Genomic DNA, 18,396 nt, shown 5'->3' with positions numbered 1-18,396 from the left:
ATCCTCAGTGAATATCGTCCATCACCCGCCTCAGACACGACTCTCTGACTCTGATTCTTTTTTTTTAAATTGCGGCTACAAGAAGCCTTTGTGCCCCGAGTTACTCCAGGTAGAAGCTTTGTCTGATTCCCCCCCACAAAAAAAATCCAAAGGCCCTTTATCACCAGCTGAAGCCCAATTTGCCCCTCTTGTTCCTCCCTGTTTGGCAACTTTCCCTAAATTTCTCTTCGTGCTGCTGCAGACCTGGAAACTACGGAGTCTCGAGGCAATTTGCTCCGGCTGCCAGATATCGACTGTTGCTCCACAGCAGCCGAGCTGAAACAATGAGGCGAACTAACTCACTGAAGTCGGCTCTGTTAAGGCTATTTTTTTCAGATCTTTTCTTATTATCACCCTTTGAGCAGCCGCTGCATTTATTTTCCACTTTGCAATCGTGCGTGTTTTGTTGCTCTGGCTTTGGCTAATCTGCCAAGTAAGATTTTTTGGGTAATGAAAAAAAAGGGAAGGGATTGATGAAGTGCACTAAACAGGGATGTCAATAGCAATAAAAATCATTCACAGGAAAAAAAAAAATCATGGGTATTAAACAGCGCTCTCTCTAATTCTCCAGCGTTATCAGTCACTACGCCATTGTTATTGTGGCCAAGAGGGAAAAAAGGGGGATTTTCTATCATTTTTTTTGGCAAATTAAATTAACTCGAAATAATATTAACCAAATACCTTCTCGGGGTCTAAATGAGGATCTTTGTGATGGTCAAGACAATAGTTGGCTCATCTTCCCACTAATAAATCAAATTATTGATATCATTTGTAATAGTAGTCATATAAGGGTTTGTTTGTCTTCTCGGCTTCTGCTGCAAATAACGCTTGGGACAGAACAAACACACACACACACAGACACACACACACACACACACACACACACACACACATTTTATTGTTATTGAAAATCACTCCCACTTATTGAAGTCACTCGGCTTCGGCCGCACACTCCGGCCCCGGTTTGCCTCTGAACTTTTGCCAAGACAGGTTATTAAAAAGTTGCTCCATTAAAACAAGGCTGCCTGGGAGTTCGTGACAGTTTATTCCCGAAGCGGGAGTCAAATTTAATTGGGCAGCATAAAGTGGAGAAGAGAACGAAAAAAAAACCATCAACAACAACATGTTTGCCGTTGTGCAATGTGTGTAGTTGCTGTATGAATGTTCGGCGTCATGTCGCAGCGTCGGGGGAAGTGGGAAGGTTCTCCGAGCCGATCGGCCGAACTCCCAGTTGTTCCGGCCTGGCTTTTGTGCAGCTGTCATATTGTCCGTCTTTTCTCCTTTTCTTTTCTTTTTTTTGCCGACGCGCCAACAAAGGATGCGGGCCCCAACACCAACAGCTCCACATTGGCTTCACCGTCATTTAGATTATCACAGAACCAAAGGGCGGAAGCTAAGCCAAAGCACAATTAAAGCAGATTGTGCCCGATGACAAAATGTTGCAGGGTTTACACTCTGCGGATAATTATCACTTTCACAGAGCTCGGCCCTTTTGGCCTGACGGTTCTGCTCCACTCTCATAAGGACACTTTCAGTTGCGCGTTAACAGGAAAAGGTGAAAAACACCTGCTCAGGACACAGACAAGGTGAAAGACTCGCTGGTGAACACGGTGCAGCGTTCAGCAGCTGAAGAGGCAGATGTTTCCGTCAGGGGTCCGTGGAGACCGAGCGCAGGGCTTTGAGGAATCATTCATAGTGGTGAATTCCTGGAACGTATTAGCTCTTGGAATATCTATACATATATAATCATTGTGGATTATCAATACTTACCCAGCCACACGTTACCACGCTATTATTCAATCGGGCCGCATGCTTGAAGCAATCTGGCATGTTGTAAGTACTTTAACAGATGATGCGTTTCCTTTTGCATTGTTAACGCGTTTCATTTCTGCAGTTCAGGGATGGACGTGTTTTAAAGTGTATTCACTTTCAATGGTGTCTCTGTGCCTATAGTTTCAAAAGGTGCAGACCTTTAATAATTTCAGTTTGACCTGAACAAGGCGAGTTAATATTATGTTTCACTGTCGTATTTACACATTCCTTTTTTTTCTTTTCTTTTTGTCAGCAACAGATGTTATTGTCTTTGTTTTTTCGGTCTTACTTTATGTCGGTAACCCTCGAGTGGACAGTAAATGCAAATCACCCCGGAGATACAGTAGAACGAAAACCTATTCATCCACAAAAGTGAATCCAATATAGAAATGATTAAAATGATTAAATGTCCAAATGATGCATGAATTTGTCTCTTAGTCAGGACGGGCCATTATTTGGTGGCATTGTGCCAAATGTATATGAACAATATATTCTCCCCCGCTCTCCGTCTCTGTCTCCTATTGTGATGCTCAATTCTTACGAAATCTATGAAATCTCCCTCTCTGCCAGTTTATAATGTAACAGTGTGGCAGCGGCTGACGCAACAACATGCAAATAGAGTTTTGCATGAACACGTATCAGGTAGCTGAATCTGTCCCTTGGTACTTACACGACTTGCTTTGTCCTTCCCGTCATTATCCCGTGTTTGTTTTGCACAAATTAATCACCAAATCAAATCCATCGCATGTGAGAACCCACTTGGCAATTTACAATTCTGATTCTGAGGAAGATGTAGTAGTTTATTTGCGGTTAATAATCATGATAATGATTTGATAATGACTCAATCAATGATAATTTATTCATCTTAATAATAAGGATGACTGAAGAAAGGAGGTTTCCTTCCTCCCGCTGTGCCGCCACCTGTTTATCATCACAATCATGAAGGGTATAATTTTTTCCCCGCTTTCAGATGAAACCTCTATTTTCACTCGCCTTGTATTTGGACAAGAGCGCAGGGGATTCTTTTGTCTCTTTACTTTGCTCATTTTCCTTCCGATTTGCATGAGCAGCATAGGAACATTATTTGAATTAGCATAACAAGAAAACTTGTACATTGAACTCCAAACTTTTAAATCTTTCTCTCTGCAGCCCTTTTTCTCCTGGTGGCTGAATAATGATGAACTGCGTTGATCAGATTCCACCGCCGCTGCGTTCGTGTACACGTGGGCGGCAAACTCCGGATAATGTTCTCGCGCCATTTCTTCGGACGTTTCCCGGAGATCGTGTCTGAAAACGGCTGGAGAGAAAGACTGTGATCAGATTATAGATTTAGTCAAACATAAACAAAATCACCATCGTTTTCCTTGAGCCAAAGAACGCACGCGTTGTCGTAGCCCTGAACCTGGCAACACGTGGCACAAGGTCATATTTCCTGGATTGGATTAAAAAAAGATTTGTGGCCAGTTAATTTCATCTCGGCAGCGACTGTATTTCCTCCAAAAAACAGATCTGGTAATGCAAAGTAATGACATGGCACATATTGATCGGATTGATCGATATGAGCAGGTGATTATTTTATAACACTCACCTGCAGCAGGAGCAAGGTGAGAGAAGGGGGAGATGACACATGGTGCGGGAGTGCACACACACACACACACGCGCACACACTCACACACACACACACACACACACACACAGATTCACACACACACACACACATACAGTCACACAGACTCACACAGACTCACACACACACTCACACAGACAGACACACACACACACACACACACACACACACACAGAGTCACACACACACACACACACACAAACAGACACACACACACACACACACACACACACACACACGCCTTTTAGAAGTGGGTTAGGACAGACGATAGAAAACCTCTACTTGAATACTTTACATTTATTTAAACAGCATTTGCATGAGAATGATTCATTCCCAAGCTGAAGCTTTTCCTTGAATAATGTATGAACACAATCTTCTCCACAAAAAAAAAACCCTTCATTGTAACAAAAGGGACCAAGAGTCTCAGATGTTAAAACACGAGCAGCTGCGATCAAAATTGTGGAAATCTTTTTAATGCCAATATTTGAACAAAAAAAAAGGGGGTCAGCCTGTTACAATCTAACCTTTTGTCCCCTTTGTTTCCACCCCGATGTCCGGCAGGTTACGCTCCAGTCACGGGGATGTGCCACCCCGTCCGGAGCTGCACCCTCAACCACGAAGACGGCTTCTCCTCGGCCTTCGTCGTGGCCCACGAGACCGGACATGTGTAGGCTCCTCTTTCTTCCTAACTTTGTCCTTCCTTGGGATGCAGCGCAAAAGGAGGAAGACCGTTGTCCTTCCACTTGATTGCGCTGCGGCACTTGTTTAGTGAACAACTTCCTCCTGATTTTTTATCCCCCCCCCCCCCCCTCCCCTGCCTGTGAAGGGTATGTTAAGTGACACGGGGGACCTTTAAGGAGATTGGCCTTGAGCGCTCTGGCGGCAAACATGTTAGCCTTTATTGAATTTCATGGTTTGCTCATTGAGCACATGTACAGAAAACACAAGGAGTCCACAGCCGCCGCCTGTTACCGTGGCCTATTTTATCCGCCCGTACCCACGCGTACGCCACACACACACACACACACACTCACATGATGTGGACGATGAACACCGGATATATAGGGAAAAAAATGAATGGTTGAAGCTCTTTTTTTATGCACTAAACTCTGTATAAAAATTGGCAGAGAATCGGAGGAGGAATCCGGTCTGGATCCTCGGTCGTTGCCGATGTTCGGAGCTCGTTCTTGAAACTGACCTGAACTGATTGATTTGGGCCGCTCAGTGATTATCGCACACGTTTGATATTTAGGATTTAAAGTCGGGATGATGACGATGATGATGTTGTCGGTACAGGGAGGCGACGTGAGGTGTTGTGCGTCGCTCCCTCTGGAGCGGTATTCTTAATAATATCCTGTAGTGTGTGATGTGCCGTTATTTTAAAATCTCATAGTGTTGCGTGTGAGAGATCAAAGATAAGAATATCTACGAATATCTAGTGCATAATGCAGGAGGATTAGTGGAGAAGGAGAAGTTCTCTGAGGCCAGTTTTAGTCTCTGCTATGAAACTGGGCAAAGTGAAAAAAGGACTCATGTTTGAATATTCAGCGTGACATTTATGCTCTACAGCAGAGCCCGTGGCATGAACCCTTACTTCCTTCTTTTACTTTTCCACAGTACATGGATGCAGAAATGACAGTTATGCAACACCACACGTGCGGCACGGAGTGATCAAACTATTACTTTGGGAAACGTCAAAAGGGAAATAGTGAAGGGGTGATTTTGGACACAGCAAAAGGCAAAACCAGACGGACCAACAACAAAAAAAAACGTTGGCGTTTTGCGCCGAATAAATCAGCTCTCATGGAAAGAACAGGTGCCATTTTGGAGGACAAGAAGCGTTCCAGTATCTCGTACCACTTTTTCATCCTTGGCCTGTAGAGAGAGTTGGAGGAAGTGCTTTCAGAAGAGTTGTGGCTCTGCACGCAAACCTGCAATCCTCACAGATTTGCTGTTTATGCTCCTGATTCAAGTGGTTAGTGAGCTTAGTGTGAACAACAGACAACAGGAGGGACACGATTCTAATTGTCACTCACTACATTTTTTTTGTCACCCAACTGTCAACAGCAAGTGGTCCAGAGTGGAGATAACTCTGTCCAATGGGATACAAATGGATTTGAACCAGTGGATGCCAGGATTTAAGAGATCAGTGCTAACAATTTGGGGAGCTGCTGGCTCACGCGTGTTGGGCAACATCCACATCACCGGTTAGCTCGTGTGGAGTGGTGTCACTCTGGGTGTCACATGTCTAGATTCGGCAGATCCCTCCTAAAGTCTTTTGGCTTTTGTGTCTGTTTGAGTCTGAGTCTGAAACAAGCTGGGAAGTGACGCAGGGCGGTGTTGTAGAGAAAGGAGAAACTGTCCTTTAGGAGCAGTGAGGAGTCGACGAGCTGGGACGGCAAGTGTCCACGCTGTGGAAAAGTGTACACAGACAGTTGTTCGGTTGGTACGGTGGCTGCATAGCGATACCTCGGACCTTTTAATTAAAAGGGGCGCTGCGCCAATATTACATATCAAATCCAGTCTTCTCCTCATGAGGACTCATGACAAAGTATAATGGAGAGTAAAATGTAACCATCCATCTTTACATCCATCTTCTTCCACATTTCCGGGATCGGGTGTTCCAGATATCCCTCTCCCCGGCCACGCTTCCCAGGCGATCCAGATGGGATATGTAGTCCCTCCGGCAAGTTCTGGGTCTAACTCTACGTCTCCTCCCAGTTAGACGTGCCCAGTAAACTTCCAAAGGAGCCCAGAAGGCTTCCTGGTAAAAAAATGTAACCATGAGGATGAAAACTTTATGGACGTGGGTAACCAAATGCTTGGATTAAACCTTTTTGGCACGTTACGCCTTCAGTCGATTGTTGCCAGGAGCAACAGACGATGGGAGAGATGCTCAGGCTCAGCATCTTCACTCCCCAAGGCCTGGACAAACTTTACAAATGCTTAGCCAATACGATTTCGAGCCGACCCAGCCAGGTTCCCGTCAGAGTCAGTTGGCTGCTACAGATGTAGCTCGTGGTGCTGTATGCAAAGAATATGTACAGTATGTAGATGATCAAAGACTTATGCCACGAACTGGAAACACTATACAAACTGCTGGCTGCCGTCCATGTTTGTCTTGCAAGATCACAACGGGGTGGTTGTTGTAGGATTTGTAGGATTTGTCTTCCACCAGAGCTTCTTTCATTACCGCACAGTCGTTGAATGTGTTGTTGTGTTGTGTTGCAGTGGCAGACTGTGAATATTGGAACCAAACAAACCAAACAAAATAATAACCATAACCAAACAAAATTTGGCTATGGGGACATTTTTAATGGTTTTCGGACATGAACCCTTTTACTCTCTTGAGCTAACTTGATGGACAATGAGTCTAGAATTACAAATAGAAAAATCTAAAATGCAGATTTTTGTTTTGTTTTGTCCTTCTCTGAAGGCCTACGGGGCCCCTAAGGGTTTGCCACTGGTTTGTTGTGAGGTTTATGCCCTTTGCTGATCGTCAGAGCCCAAAAGCAAATCCGAGCAAGTTGGCGGAAGCAAATTCTTTGTGACAGTTTGCTCCACGCTTCTCACAAAAGTAAAGGTACACACTGCTCTCCAAATTAGGCGTGTCTAAATAACATCTGTACTGTTCCTTTCTTTGCCCTCGGTAAGATATTTGTGTGAAAGCAAAGCCTCTGTCACAAAACGCCCGAGCTCTCCAGTCCCAGCCGACTCCCAGTTTGCGAGGCCTTCAGTGGCTGACAACAAAGAAATCCAAGAGCATGCACGTCTCTCTTTAGTTTCAATTTACTAGTCGACACAATGAGGATCTTTTTATTTAAAAGATGCAGCGACGCAGCGCCGGTTCACTATTTTGTGTTAATCCAATGGGGAGAATAGATCCAAATTTAAATCAACTCGAGCTTTCTGGGTTACTTTACATTATACGAATCGTGTGGGCACAGATTGAGGAAAAGTGATTATTTAAGATGTGACGATAGGGTTATCATACTTTAGTCAATTTGAAATGCATTCAAACACAAATGTAGTCTGTTTAAAGTCATATACAGTCAATTCAGATGACATGAGATAAATTGTTATCCTGCCTGTGTGTAAAATTTAAGCCAACAGAGACTCAGTAGCCTTATCGGGGGGGGAGGGGTCTCTTGTTACAGCGAAAGCCAGAGGGGATATTGATTTATTCAGCACAAAAGAGACATGTTGACATTGAAAAAATAACTGAGAGAAAAACCAACTAAGAGGGAAATCATGTGTTGGACTCGGCACCGGTGCAGCGTGGTTCCTTTTGTCGTAAAAGAGCATTCGATCATTAGCTCGACCGACGTCTTTGAAATGGCCACGTGAGGCTTCATGTTCCAGTTTGTTCCGTGGGAAGGTTTTTTATTCACGTAAATGTCATACGAGAGTGGGACAAAATTCATATTTTCTCTGTTACCAGAGTAGAGAAGTACTGTGAGTTTCATGAACTCAGATGCCTAAAAAACATCATTTGAAAGCAAAGCGGTCCATCATGGGGAAGGCCAGTCAACGAGATGTTAGCCTGGAGAATATTACAGCCTGGTTACAGAAGTATTCAAATGTTAATCAGTTTGGGTATAAGATGCAGGGGTGTAGCCCCACATTCTGGGCCCTATACGTAGGCAGACTTTGTGGGGCCCTCGAAGCTATGATGCTGATTCATTTACGATTCTGTGTGTGTGTTCTAATAGTAACTAGCTCGCTAACTCCTACTGTATTGAGGTAGTTAAAGTTACAGTTCGCTAGCTAGCTAGCAATAGCAGCTGTGTCGATCTCGGCTAGGTAGCTGCTAGCTAGCACCTCTGGGATTTCTTTCTTTCTTGTATTTGTGCAACACATTATGAATTCTTACTACACTGCACCACGTCTAAGGACACAAAAAGAATGAAAAAAAATGTCCAATATGTTCTTTAGTCCATTACTTTTCTTTTCTTTCTTTCATTTTCCTTTACAAAACAAAATGTCAAGAGCAGGGACGATCTCAGAGGCTGATTGTGGCGCTGCAGAAAACCACTTCGACATCTCACGCACTTCTAATTTGCGGTTTGTGACATACAGGTGCGCTGTCGTACACTTCATCTGCTCACACCAGTGTTTAGTGACCTTTCATTCAGAACAAGGTCATTGCAGTGTGTACGGTGGTGCACAAGTGACACATCAGCTTCTATTCAAACACTTTTTCTCTTTCATTCAGTCACTAATATCGACAAAAAAACCCATCCAATCTGTCCTCTAATAACCAATTATTTGAAGCTATTTGAGGTTGTTTATTGTGAATAATGTTGTTATAATAATAACATTCATGACCTTGTTTAGTTTCATGATTAATATATATTATTTATGCTTTTTAAGTTTCAATTCTTGACCTTAGAAATTGTTGCCAATTTCAAAAAACTTCCAATCAAATATCCTTCAAGTTTGTATCTCTTATTATTGTTGTATCCCTTACAAGTTTAGCACTTCTCATCCATATTTCGGCATCATAAAATTTACTCTGATAACTGCTATGTAATACAGAAAGTTCCAGGGTGCAGTAAAGTGAGCAGATGCTATGACTATTAACAGCAGCGTCCCCCAATGAGAAGGTGTTCTATTTGATTTTTCTCTTTTTGAATACTCTTGTCCCAATTTTCTGTTCCCCGAGTGATGCCACATTGGGTCATCTTAAAATAACGTCCTAATAACGTCTTGACAGGATTTTTTAAGTATGCAGCTGCAGTGAGACAGTCAGCCTGAGGCGGTTTAAGGCTTTGACCGTTAACTGACCGGAGACAATTGTACCATCTTCATTCTCCTTGTCTTTTTTTTTTATTATTTCTTCTTCTCGTTCCCTGGCACAAAACGCCCCCCAAACAACACTCGGGTGACATTCGATTCAAACTCCTAAATCGCGAGAATGGGTTTTTTCTCAGCCTGCCTACAGTTGTTTGTGCCATTAGTTCTGTTGGATTTCCTGTCGCGGCGTGTGGGCAGGTGGGCTTGTAGTCGATTGGAGGTGAAGGGAGAGCACTTTCTGGCCTGGACCTCATTACCCACAAATAGCCCAGTTGCTAAAGTTTGTGCACCACATCAGTTGCCTCTATTTAAAAATGTTTAAAATGATGTTTTGCAGTGGGGGGGGGGGTTTGTTATTCATGAGCGCTTAATTCTGAATGACATCGCCAGACTGAATGGAAATCTCATTTCGATTTTAAATTTTTTTTTTTTTTTTGGAGCACGTGAACCTGACTGGGAATTTTTTTTTTCATTTAGTTGAGCTTTTCAATAGATGAGACATGTGAGACGTTACTGTAGCTCACGAGGAGCAACAGACTTGGTTATCTCCCTTCAATGCATCAGGGACCTGAGGGAAGTAATCAGCTTAGAGCAAGCTAAATATAAATCATGTGAAAGAAACTTCCTGTGTCTGAATGATTGTCATCATTCATTCATTCCATGGGGGGGGGGGGGACAAAAGAAACCCCATCTCATCCTTAATAGCTACACCATTAAAAATGATACAATGGACTCCTGGATGTGGAACGTATGGTTCTAATCAAGAGGGGAGTTAGTGGATGGTTCGGTCCCTCTGTGGATTCTCCCCCTCTTTTCAGGCAGCGACGTCCCCGTTGTCCTTCATCCTGACAAACTGAGCTGAGCCACAGGTGAGAACATGACGGAACACGAGGTTGTGGCGGTTGTTTGTCCCTCGTTGTCACGGTAACCGCCCTCCCGCATCGGGAGCGACACGTTGTCGGGTTTCTGAACATTACGTTCATCTGGATAATGCATTGCTTGGTGAGTCACGTGCGGGCCGACACCTGCTGTATTTCACACACTGGACAAATACAACTCCTGGCAACTCTATTACCAGAGCGGTGAAATGTGGCCACATGGGGCCGGAACGGAGGACAATAAAATCCGAACACTAATTTTTACAAGGGCACAGAGGGCTTTGGTGATGGAGTTCTTCAGTACGCATATCGGGCCTGTCATGGTAACAGGTAATCTACACGGAGACAAGCGGCAGGGCTGCATAATACTGTCGGCCTATTCGCGCCAGGCGCTATGCGCTTTGACAGTGATGTCTGCAGTGATTACTGTCTTTCGCCGAAAGCTTCTGCGATGCCCCGAAGGGAGCGGATTTCTACCTCTCGTACAAAACCTCGAGACAATATAGTGCGACGATCCTCCTGTCAGAAATTGTAAAAAAAAAACACAAAGATGTCGGGGAAAATATACCCGGTCAGAACCAGTTAAACCGTCACACCTACGGGATGGAAAACGGGACACGCAGCGGAAAATGATCTCTCGTCACGCACCTCTCCTGTCGCGGCGGAATCTCTATTTTAAATATATCATGGCCCGAGAAATATTTTAAAAAATGAGACGGAAAGGACAGAAGAGGTGTGACAATGATAGTTGCATTTACTCCCATAGTTCCCACTGCAACTGAAAGAAACCATACGGTGATTGTAGTGGAGTTGAAGTGTGAATCATCTTGCTTGAGTCAATAAAATATGTTTTCACAAAGGATGATACGAATCCTGGATTTAAACGTCTTATTTACTTAAAACTCCTCCCGGATTTGGGATGTTTTTTGGTCCCCGACAGTTATTTAACAATATCTGCTCGTCTCTCTCTCCCCGTGCGAGTAGGCTGGGCATGGAGCACGACGGCCAGGGAAACCGCTGCGGGGACGAAACGACGATGGGAAGCGTGATGGCCCCTCTGGTGCAGGCGGCCTTCCATCGGTACCACTGGTCCATGTGCAGCGGACAGGAGCTGAAGCGATACATCCAGTGAGTTCATGTTCACAGATGGACGGAATAACTGACGGTACTGTATGCGTGTAGAAGCCCGTGCGTGGCTCGGCGGCCGGCGCGTGCACCCGTGGCTTGTGTTGGCTGCATGATCATCAAGTTTCCTTTTGCGCAGCTGCAGAAGAATCAATGTCTGACAGAGGACGTTCACCAGAGCGTGAACACCGATTTGCAAGGAGATGACGGCAGCGATATACAATCAATCGCCACGCGGTGTACAGTGTTGTTGTCGTTTTATAGGGCAGCTCCCGGCTATTTTAAAGTGGATCCCGTGCAGAGAAGAATCACTGTATCGCATGTAAAGTGTCACTGCGGAGCCATATCGTGGGTTCGTAAACGTGAAAGAGGGTTTCGATTCTGAGAGGGGGCGAAGCCGAACGCCCGCTGAGGCAGAGCCGAAGTTAATGAGATGTTTGAAATCATTTAACGCTCACACAAAAAGGAAAAGATGTAGTTCGTCTTGTCTGACTCTGAGCTGAGGTTTAGCCGCGCCGCCCTCGCGTGCTAAGCTCGGATTTACTGCCGCTGAGCCGCTTTTCACCACCTTGCCACATGCTGCCGAATCAGCCCCCTAAACGGAAATATGAATTCATAACTCCTGCTGGGAAACAAATAAACAAGACAAGATGTTACTGAATCTCTCTGAGAGTCTTGTGCAGCAGCATTCAGCTGGAATATTCACAGGTATTGTAAACGCAGTGCCACATGGCAGTGAACAGTAAATTCAAGGCCGTTCGGCTGCTCACTTGAATCTGTTTCCTCCTTTTTTTAAATCATGCATTTCTTTTTGTTTGATGGCTAATTGGTTAGGTGGTGAAGTTAAATCTGCGGCCACACTTACAGGTTGAATACAGAGAATGGAGATACGGTTTGAGTTAATGAAAAAGATTTTTGCGAGGTCAGAACATACACCAGTGTTTCCCATGAGTTACTCAGACTGTGGCTGTCGTCTAATTTGTCTTGCCACAGTTTCATAACGAATCCTTTTACATACAAGAAATAACATGTACGGTCTTTAACTTCGTGGTTTGCACTCTTGCTTCCGTGTGGAGCTGTGTGCAGCGCTCTATTGCTCACTCTCTCCCTCACTCTCTCCCTCCCTCGCTGCACCGGGAGAATCCCACCAATTAATTTGTCAGAACATCCTTCAAATCTTTTACAGTCCTCACAGGCAGCCAGACAGTTCCCTTGTTTCCGGTTCTCGGCCGGCTGGATGGCTGCTGTCGTGTACACGCCGCTGGGAATGTATGATACCTACACTTATGTAAATTACACCAGCATCACCTTCTCTTTTTGTGTCACTTCCTGACAGCACATACGACTGTCTCCTGGACGACCCCTTCAAGCACGACTGGCCGCAACTTCCCGAGCTGCCCGGCATCAACTACTCGATGGACGAGCAGTGCCGGTTTGACTTCGGAGTGGGCTATAAGATCTGCACGTCGGTAAGAAAACGGCCCCTCGAGCTTCCGCTTAGTTCGGAAAACTGCACGAGCTCAGCGGTGAAAATCTTTTCTCAGGCTTTTTCTTTGTTTTTGTTCTTTGAAAAGGGGGAGAAAATAAATATTTTGAGGCCTTTTTCTGTCAGAATATTTTATATTACATTAGTGGAAGCAGCAGGAAGTCTTAGACTCCTGATGACGTTTTTTTTTTTGTTACGCAACGCGACACGAGCTACAAAAGCAGAGTTTGCAAAACTCTGAAATCAAAGCGAATACCGTGCCCTTTCAACAGGAGCTTTCCCCCGTCACCTCAGAACTTCAAAAAAAGGCTTAACGCATGAAGAGGATGAGGAGGCATAATGGACAGAATGTGTATATGAGGACCAGGCAGAGACCTCGGGGGAGGGAGGGGGGGGGGGGGATTCTGATGAAGATCTTCACTTGATGATTCAGTTCTTGACTTTAAATCAAGGTTGAAATTTCTGTAGAGGCATTTTGAATTCCAGCGGATTTCCGGCCTCATCCGGGGATATATAAAAGAGTCAGGTTGGTAAGACTTGAAGCTTTCTTGCTCATCAATCAGTTCACATAGGGGTTGGGTTTTTTTTTTTGCACTTTGCAATAACGACAACGACAACGAATAATACGACACATCAAACTTGCCGAGAGCGGTCGCTGCATATACATTCTATTCACTTTTTCTTCAGTACGTTAGCTGAGGATTTAATAAAAATCCATCAGGGGCTAGAGCCATTACCAGTGATAGAAGAAGTATTAACATCCTTTAATCAAAGCTATAATCAATAAGTTTTATGTTCAGAATGCATCGAATGACTCCTTGTGCTGTAAGCGTTTTGGGGAAGCTGATAGCCCCCCCCCCCCCCCCCCCCCCCCCACAGACAATTACCACTAAACTTCTTTTCAGCATCTTTCAGCACATTTCTCTGGTTTGGCCGCCCGTTGTTTTATTGTTTAATCTCGCCCGCTCTTATTGGAGTTATTTCCTGACACAGCAGCCAGCAGTTTTTCGGTGAAAGGGCTCTAATCTGTCCAACGCCAAACCACAGACACAGACAGAGCTGAAGAGCCATATGTTTCCATCAGCAGTACGTGAGACCAAACAGCTTCCATTCACCAGGTGACCAAAACACGACTCCAAATAAAAGTTATGTTCTAAAGCTCAGGCTGTCAAGTTTGAGTTAATTTAAATCAATGTCTGTACTGTTGGGAACTTTACTCACATTTCACGTTTTTTTAGTGGACTGACATTTTAAAGGAGACATATACTGCTCATATTCAGGTTCATAATTTCAATTTGGGTAATTACTTGAACAGGTTAACATGCTCCAATGTTCAGTAAACACATCAGTTTCCTCATAGTGTCCGTTCCTGCAGCTCCTCTTTCACAACGTCTGTCTGCAACACTTGGTTTTAGCTCCTGTCTCTTTAAGGCCCCTCCCTCCCAATGAAGCCTAGTCTGCTCTGATTGGCCAGCTGGCTCCAACTCTGTTGTGATTGGTCAACTGGACATGTAGGAAGTGTCGGCCTCTGCTCTCTCTTTACCCGGCTTTGTTTGGTGGCGTGCCAGACTAGCCGCTAGTCGTGCATTTGGCTATTCCGTGATAACGCAATTTCATTAGCTTTAGGGTTTTTCTGCCGGGTAGAGGAGCTCCCTTTTCTGCTTTGAAACTTTACAGAACTTTTACAAACACAAAAAAACTATACCACACTAGACTAGAGGAAAGGAAAGAGATGAAAAACCATGTCTCCTAGAAATATTTCCCTTTAAAATGTGGAAGTGGTAAGAAGTAAAGCAAAAAAGCAAACAGTGGGAATTCTAAAGTAGAGTCAAAAAGTCATCCGAAATAAAGTCCCAACGTTTCGTCGACCTATGAGCTCTTTAAAGTGCATTTTTACTCAAAGCGCTGTCAATAATTTGATCATTACAGTAAACGTACTCGTTGACCTTCCACCAGTGGCCGTTACCCAGCTCACCCGCTGTGTGACTTTTGAGCTGACAACTGTAAAGATGCCTGCTGCATCTGTGTTCACCCTGTGTGGACTCACCCCCTCCTGCTCCTGCTGCTGCTGCTGCTGCTGGTGGGACCGTCTATGATAATGATGAGAAGGCCTGATGATGTGTTTTGTTTTGCTCTGGTTGTTATTGATTTTTGAGCTTGTTTCATTGATCCATTCAACCTTTTTCTAAAATCTCCGTTGGCAGATTATGCAAAGAGTGAACCAGCAGCCTTGTGGTTAGCGCATCTGTCTCCCGTACCGAGGCTGCGGGTTCGCGGCCCGGTCAGTTCCGTCATAACATCCACAACAGCAAAGAGAGAAACAAGCTCTTATCCAAAATCGCTTACGGGCAGATTGTTTGCAATCATGTGGATATCTTTTTTTTTTCTTCTCATAACTCGTCAGTCAGAACACGGACATTGAGGTTGGAAGCATCGATGTCATCATTGAGGCACGTGTCGGTTTGCTGTCGTGGGCGCCACTCACGTGACGTTCTGAAAAACAAATCAATTGATCGACAAGCTGGACCGACGCCGAGCCTGAACGCCACAAAAACCCCCGGGGGACACACAACATTCGACGAACATGTACAGAAACAGTAACGCAGTTTGTTGTTTGGACTGCTGGTTAGATGTCATTGATTATTCAAAAATGCGAAACTGTTTTGAGATGCATAATGTATGTAGTGTAATTTGGAAAAACCTTAAACAAGCATCTTTCTGCTTCTATTTACTAATTTGTTTTTATTTTTTACCAGTCTCAGCTCTTTCCTCTGAGTCAGACCAGCGGCAGCAGAAAGGTACTAAAAGCAGCGCAGGGAAATCGCTGTATCGCAGCACTGATCTCTCACTCACTGCTGAGTTTACCCGAGGGGGAAACGCTGGCAATCACACGGTTCATTTTGAATTTCTGAGTGCCAGCAAATTAAACCAATGGCAGGAGGCACTGAGCTGATTATAAAAACCCACTCTCCAGTTATAGTGCTCTCAGCTGAGACGAGTTTTACAAAAACATGAACCTGACACGGATGTCTCCTTCAATTTTATGGACCAGAATTTTTTTGTGCGCGTGTCCTGGTTCATGTGCAGTGCATCTCGGCTTCCCTCAAATTCTCTTAATATTGCAACAACTGAAGCCAGCGGAGCGGTTTCCCCCCACCCCCCATCTTTCTGCTCACCCATCTGCTCACACTGAATACTAAAAACATGAATATATATATATATATATATATATGTATATACACAAACCCCCTGCAGCAGCAGGCACATGCAATGTGTGATATGGTTGTGGTTTTAAAACAAAAGTATTCCTTTAGATTTGTTTAAAAATGCATCTCAAAAAAACCAAAATACTTTCATGCAAAGAATGTCACAGTACAGGTGTGTCCAGGGTCTTAGCAGCAAATTCTGGGCCCTATACATGTGTGTGTGTGTGTGTGTGTGTGTGTGTGTGTGTGTGTGTGTGTGTGTGTGTGTTTGTGTGTGTGTGTGTGTGTGTGTGTGTGTGTGTGTTTGTTCTAATAGTAGCTAGCTATCTAACTCCTACTGTCTTCAGGAAGTAAACGTTGCAGTTAGCTAGCTAGCATTAGCAACTGTGTCGATCTCAGCTAGGTAGCTGCTAGCTAGCTGTCGTAGAAGGAATTTGCTAATAGCTAGCCACCTTTCTTCTGAAAGCTCCTGGCTCACTGTTAATTAATTTCTTTCAAAAGAAATTAATTAACGGTTGTTTTCCCTTGGTTTCTTCTTTAATCTCTTTTTCTCTCTTTTCTCTCCTGGGACCCAGACTTTACTTCCCTGAGGCAACACAAAGTCAGACGAAGTCACCGGTCGGTAGATTAGCTGTCAGATTCTCATGCTGAGTCGTGATTGGTGCACTAAACCATTTTCGCGTCTTTTGTAAGAAGTGAGAGGGCCCTCGGAGAACCTCAACTACTCTTTAGGAAATATAGAGTTCAGTCTCTCAACCAATGTATTCAGCCAATTTTTAATTTATGTTATGACACTAATTACGTAGAAAACACTAATTACCACCACCCTTGGGCCCTGGGTAGTCACCCCCCCCCCGTGCTACGCCTATGGATGTGTCAGATAAGAGCTCTCTATATGTTGCTCAATCAGGACATAACGTTGAATAATTTCCCCGCAGACCTCCATCATAATATACAGTGATGACACTAATGAATGCAACGGCAATTGTGTAAGGGATCCACATAAAACGAGGCATACAGCCCTTTGTACTGTAGAAGCCTTGTCTCAATTCACATCCGTGTGCAGAACACAAGATCAGAGACACGGGACGTTTAATTTTTCAATGGGTTCTCATATAAAACTTTGGATGAATTAATGAGTTCAGAGAAGAAGGCTCTTTTTTGTCTTTAAAGGAGCAGGCAGGCGTCCAAACAAAGGAATCCGGTTGGCTGAGCGTGTCGGGTGGAAGGTCAGGGGTCTTCTAGACACTGGAGAGGGTTCTTCTCAATGAGGAAGATGCAAATCAGACACTAGAGATGAGGTGTTCATCTCTGCGTGCATTTGAGAAGAGATGCTGAAACGGAGGACGAGGACATTTGCATAGTTTAAATTGCTTCATAGATGAGACCTCACAAGGGGCAGAAGACTTGTTTATCACCGTCAATGCATCGGGGACACGAGCAAAGCAATCCGCGACTTACATTACACGTGTGACATGTGAAAGGAACTCCACGGGTCTGAATCAATAATATCGTCTTTCTCAAGTCGGGACCTTAAGCCATGGCCCCGACAGCATGGAGCTAAATCGGTTAATCTGAGGAAAATATTGATCCACCCGTTGGATTCTTCTTCCCGCAGGAATGGAAGGACGCATTTTTCGGTGACACAATCTGTCTGGTTTGCGTCACAAGAAACCCTCGAGAATTAAGTCCCACAAGACGTCAGGGCAAGTCTCTAAGTCTACGTTCGCTACATCAAGTGCACCAAACAAAAACAGGGATCCAAGAACTGAACAGTTGGAGTAACGTGGGCCGCTGTGAGCAGCTGTGGATCGAAAGACCAGGGGACTATATTAATAGGTTCGGTTTATATTTGAAAAAAACCTAAAAGTCATTCATTCATTCCAGCTAATAGTCTCGTGTGCCACTCAACCGAGCAAATTACACAGAATTGGTGACTCGGCGGCGGCGGACATGTTCCGAGAGTTAAATCGATCTCTGCTGGACGCGGAGTAAATGAGGTGGACAAAGGAACGGTTCTGATTGTCTAATATCTCCCACTGCTGTCCCGTCTGAGAGATGCGTCTCGGAAACCGTGCAGAAGAGGAATCGGCTCTTGGAAGTAAGTCCAGGGTCTCGTGTTTTTCACAAAGTCCCTCGGCCAAGGAGAAAGCTCAGAGGCCAATTTTGGAGTCCCCTCCGGTCGCTCTGATATTCTGCTCTAATCCTCCAGACGAATGGACTGTTCCCGAAAAGGAAAAGCTTTTCAATCCAGCCGGCTGATAGCGGAGCTCACAAACACTTGTAAACTGCGATTTCGGGCGGCGGCGCGACACAGAGGAGTGTGATTGTGGAACACTTACACACCTCGTCTCTCACACTGTATAACATTGCGTCTTTTTCCTTGTTTTATTCGCACCAAACCAATTCCAAAGCATCATAATCTAC

The 18,396-nt window shown here is 44.5% G+C and overlaps 1 protein-coding gene and 1 long non-coding RNA gene across 3 annotated transcripts in view; both read left to right on the top strand.

Moving 5' to 3' along the window:
* Window positions 1-18,396, top strand: part of adamts3 (ADAM metallopeptidase with thrombospondin type 1 motif, 3) — a 113,582-nt gene that overhangs the window by 64,770 nt on the left and 30,416 nt on the right. For both annotated transcript variants that reach the window (XM_035638733.2, XM_035638734.2), the window contains exons 8-10: window positions 4,040-4,145; window positions 11,137-11,280; window positions 12,614-12,746. In XM_035638733.2, the coding sequence (XP_035494626.2) occupies window positions 4,040-4,145; window positions 11,137-11,280; window positions 12,614-12,746 (383 nt within the window). The remainder of the gene's footprint in view (window positions 1-4,039; window positions 4,146-11,136; window positions 11,281-12,613; window positions 12,747-18,396) is intronic.
* LOC118313360 lies at window positions 14,290-15,476 on the top strand. The gene is made up of 3 exons (XR_004794453.2): window positions 14,290-14,843; window positions 14,968-15,044; window positions 15,168-15,476. It is a non-coding gene; the product is annotated as an uncharacterized LOC118313360 (long non-coding RNA).

The sequence above is a fragment of the Scophthalmus maximus genome, chromosome 19 (genome assembly GCF_022379125.1).
Source record: "Scophthalmus maximus strain ysfricsl-2021 chromosome 19, ASM2237912v1, whole genome shotgun sequence".
Taxonomy (NCBI): Eukaryota; Metazoa; Chordata; class Actinopteri; order Pleuronectiformes; family Scophthalmidae; genus Scophthalmus; species Scophthalmus maximus.
This window is presented reverse-complemented; position numbering and strand designations above follow the sequence as displayed.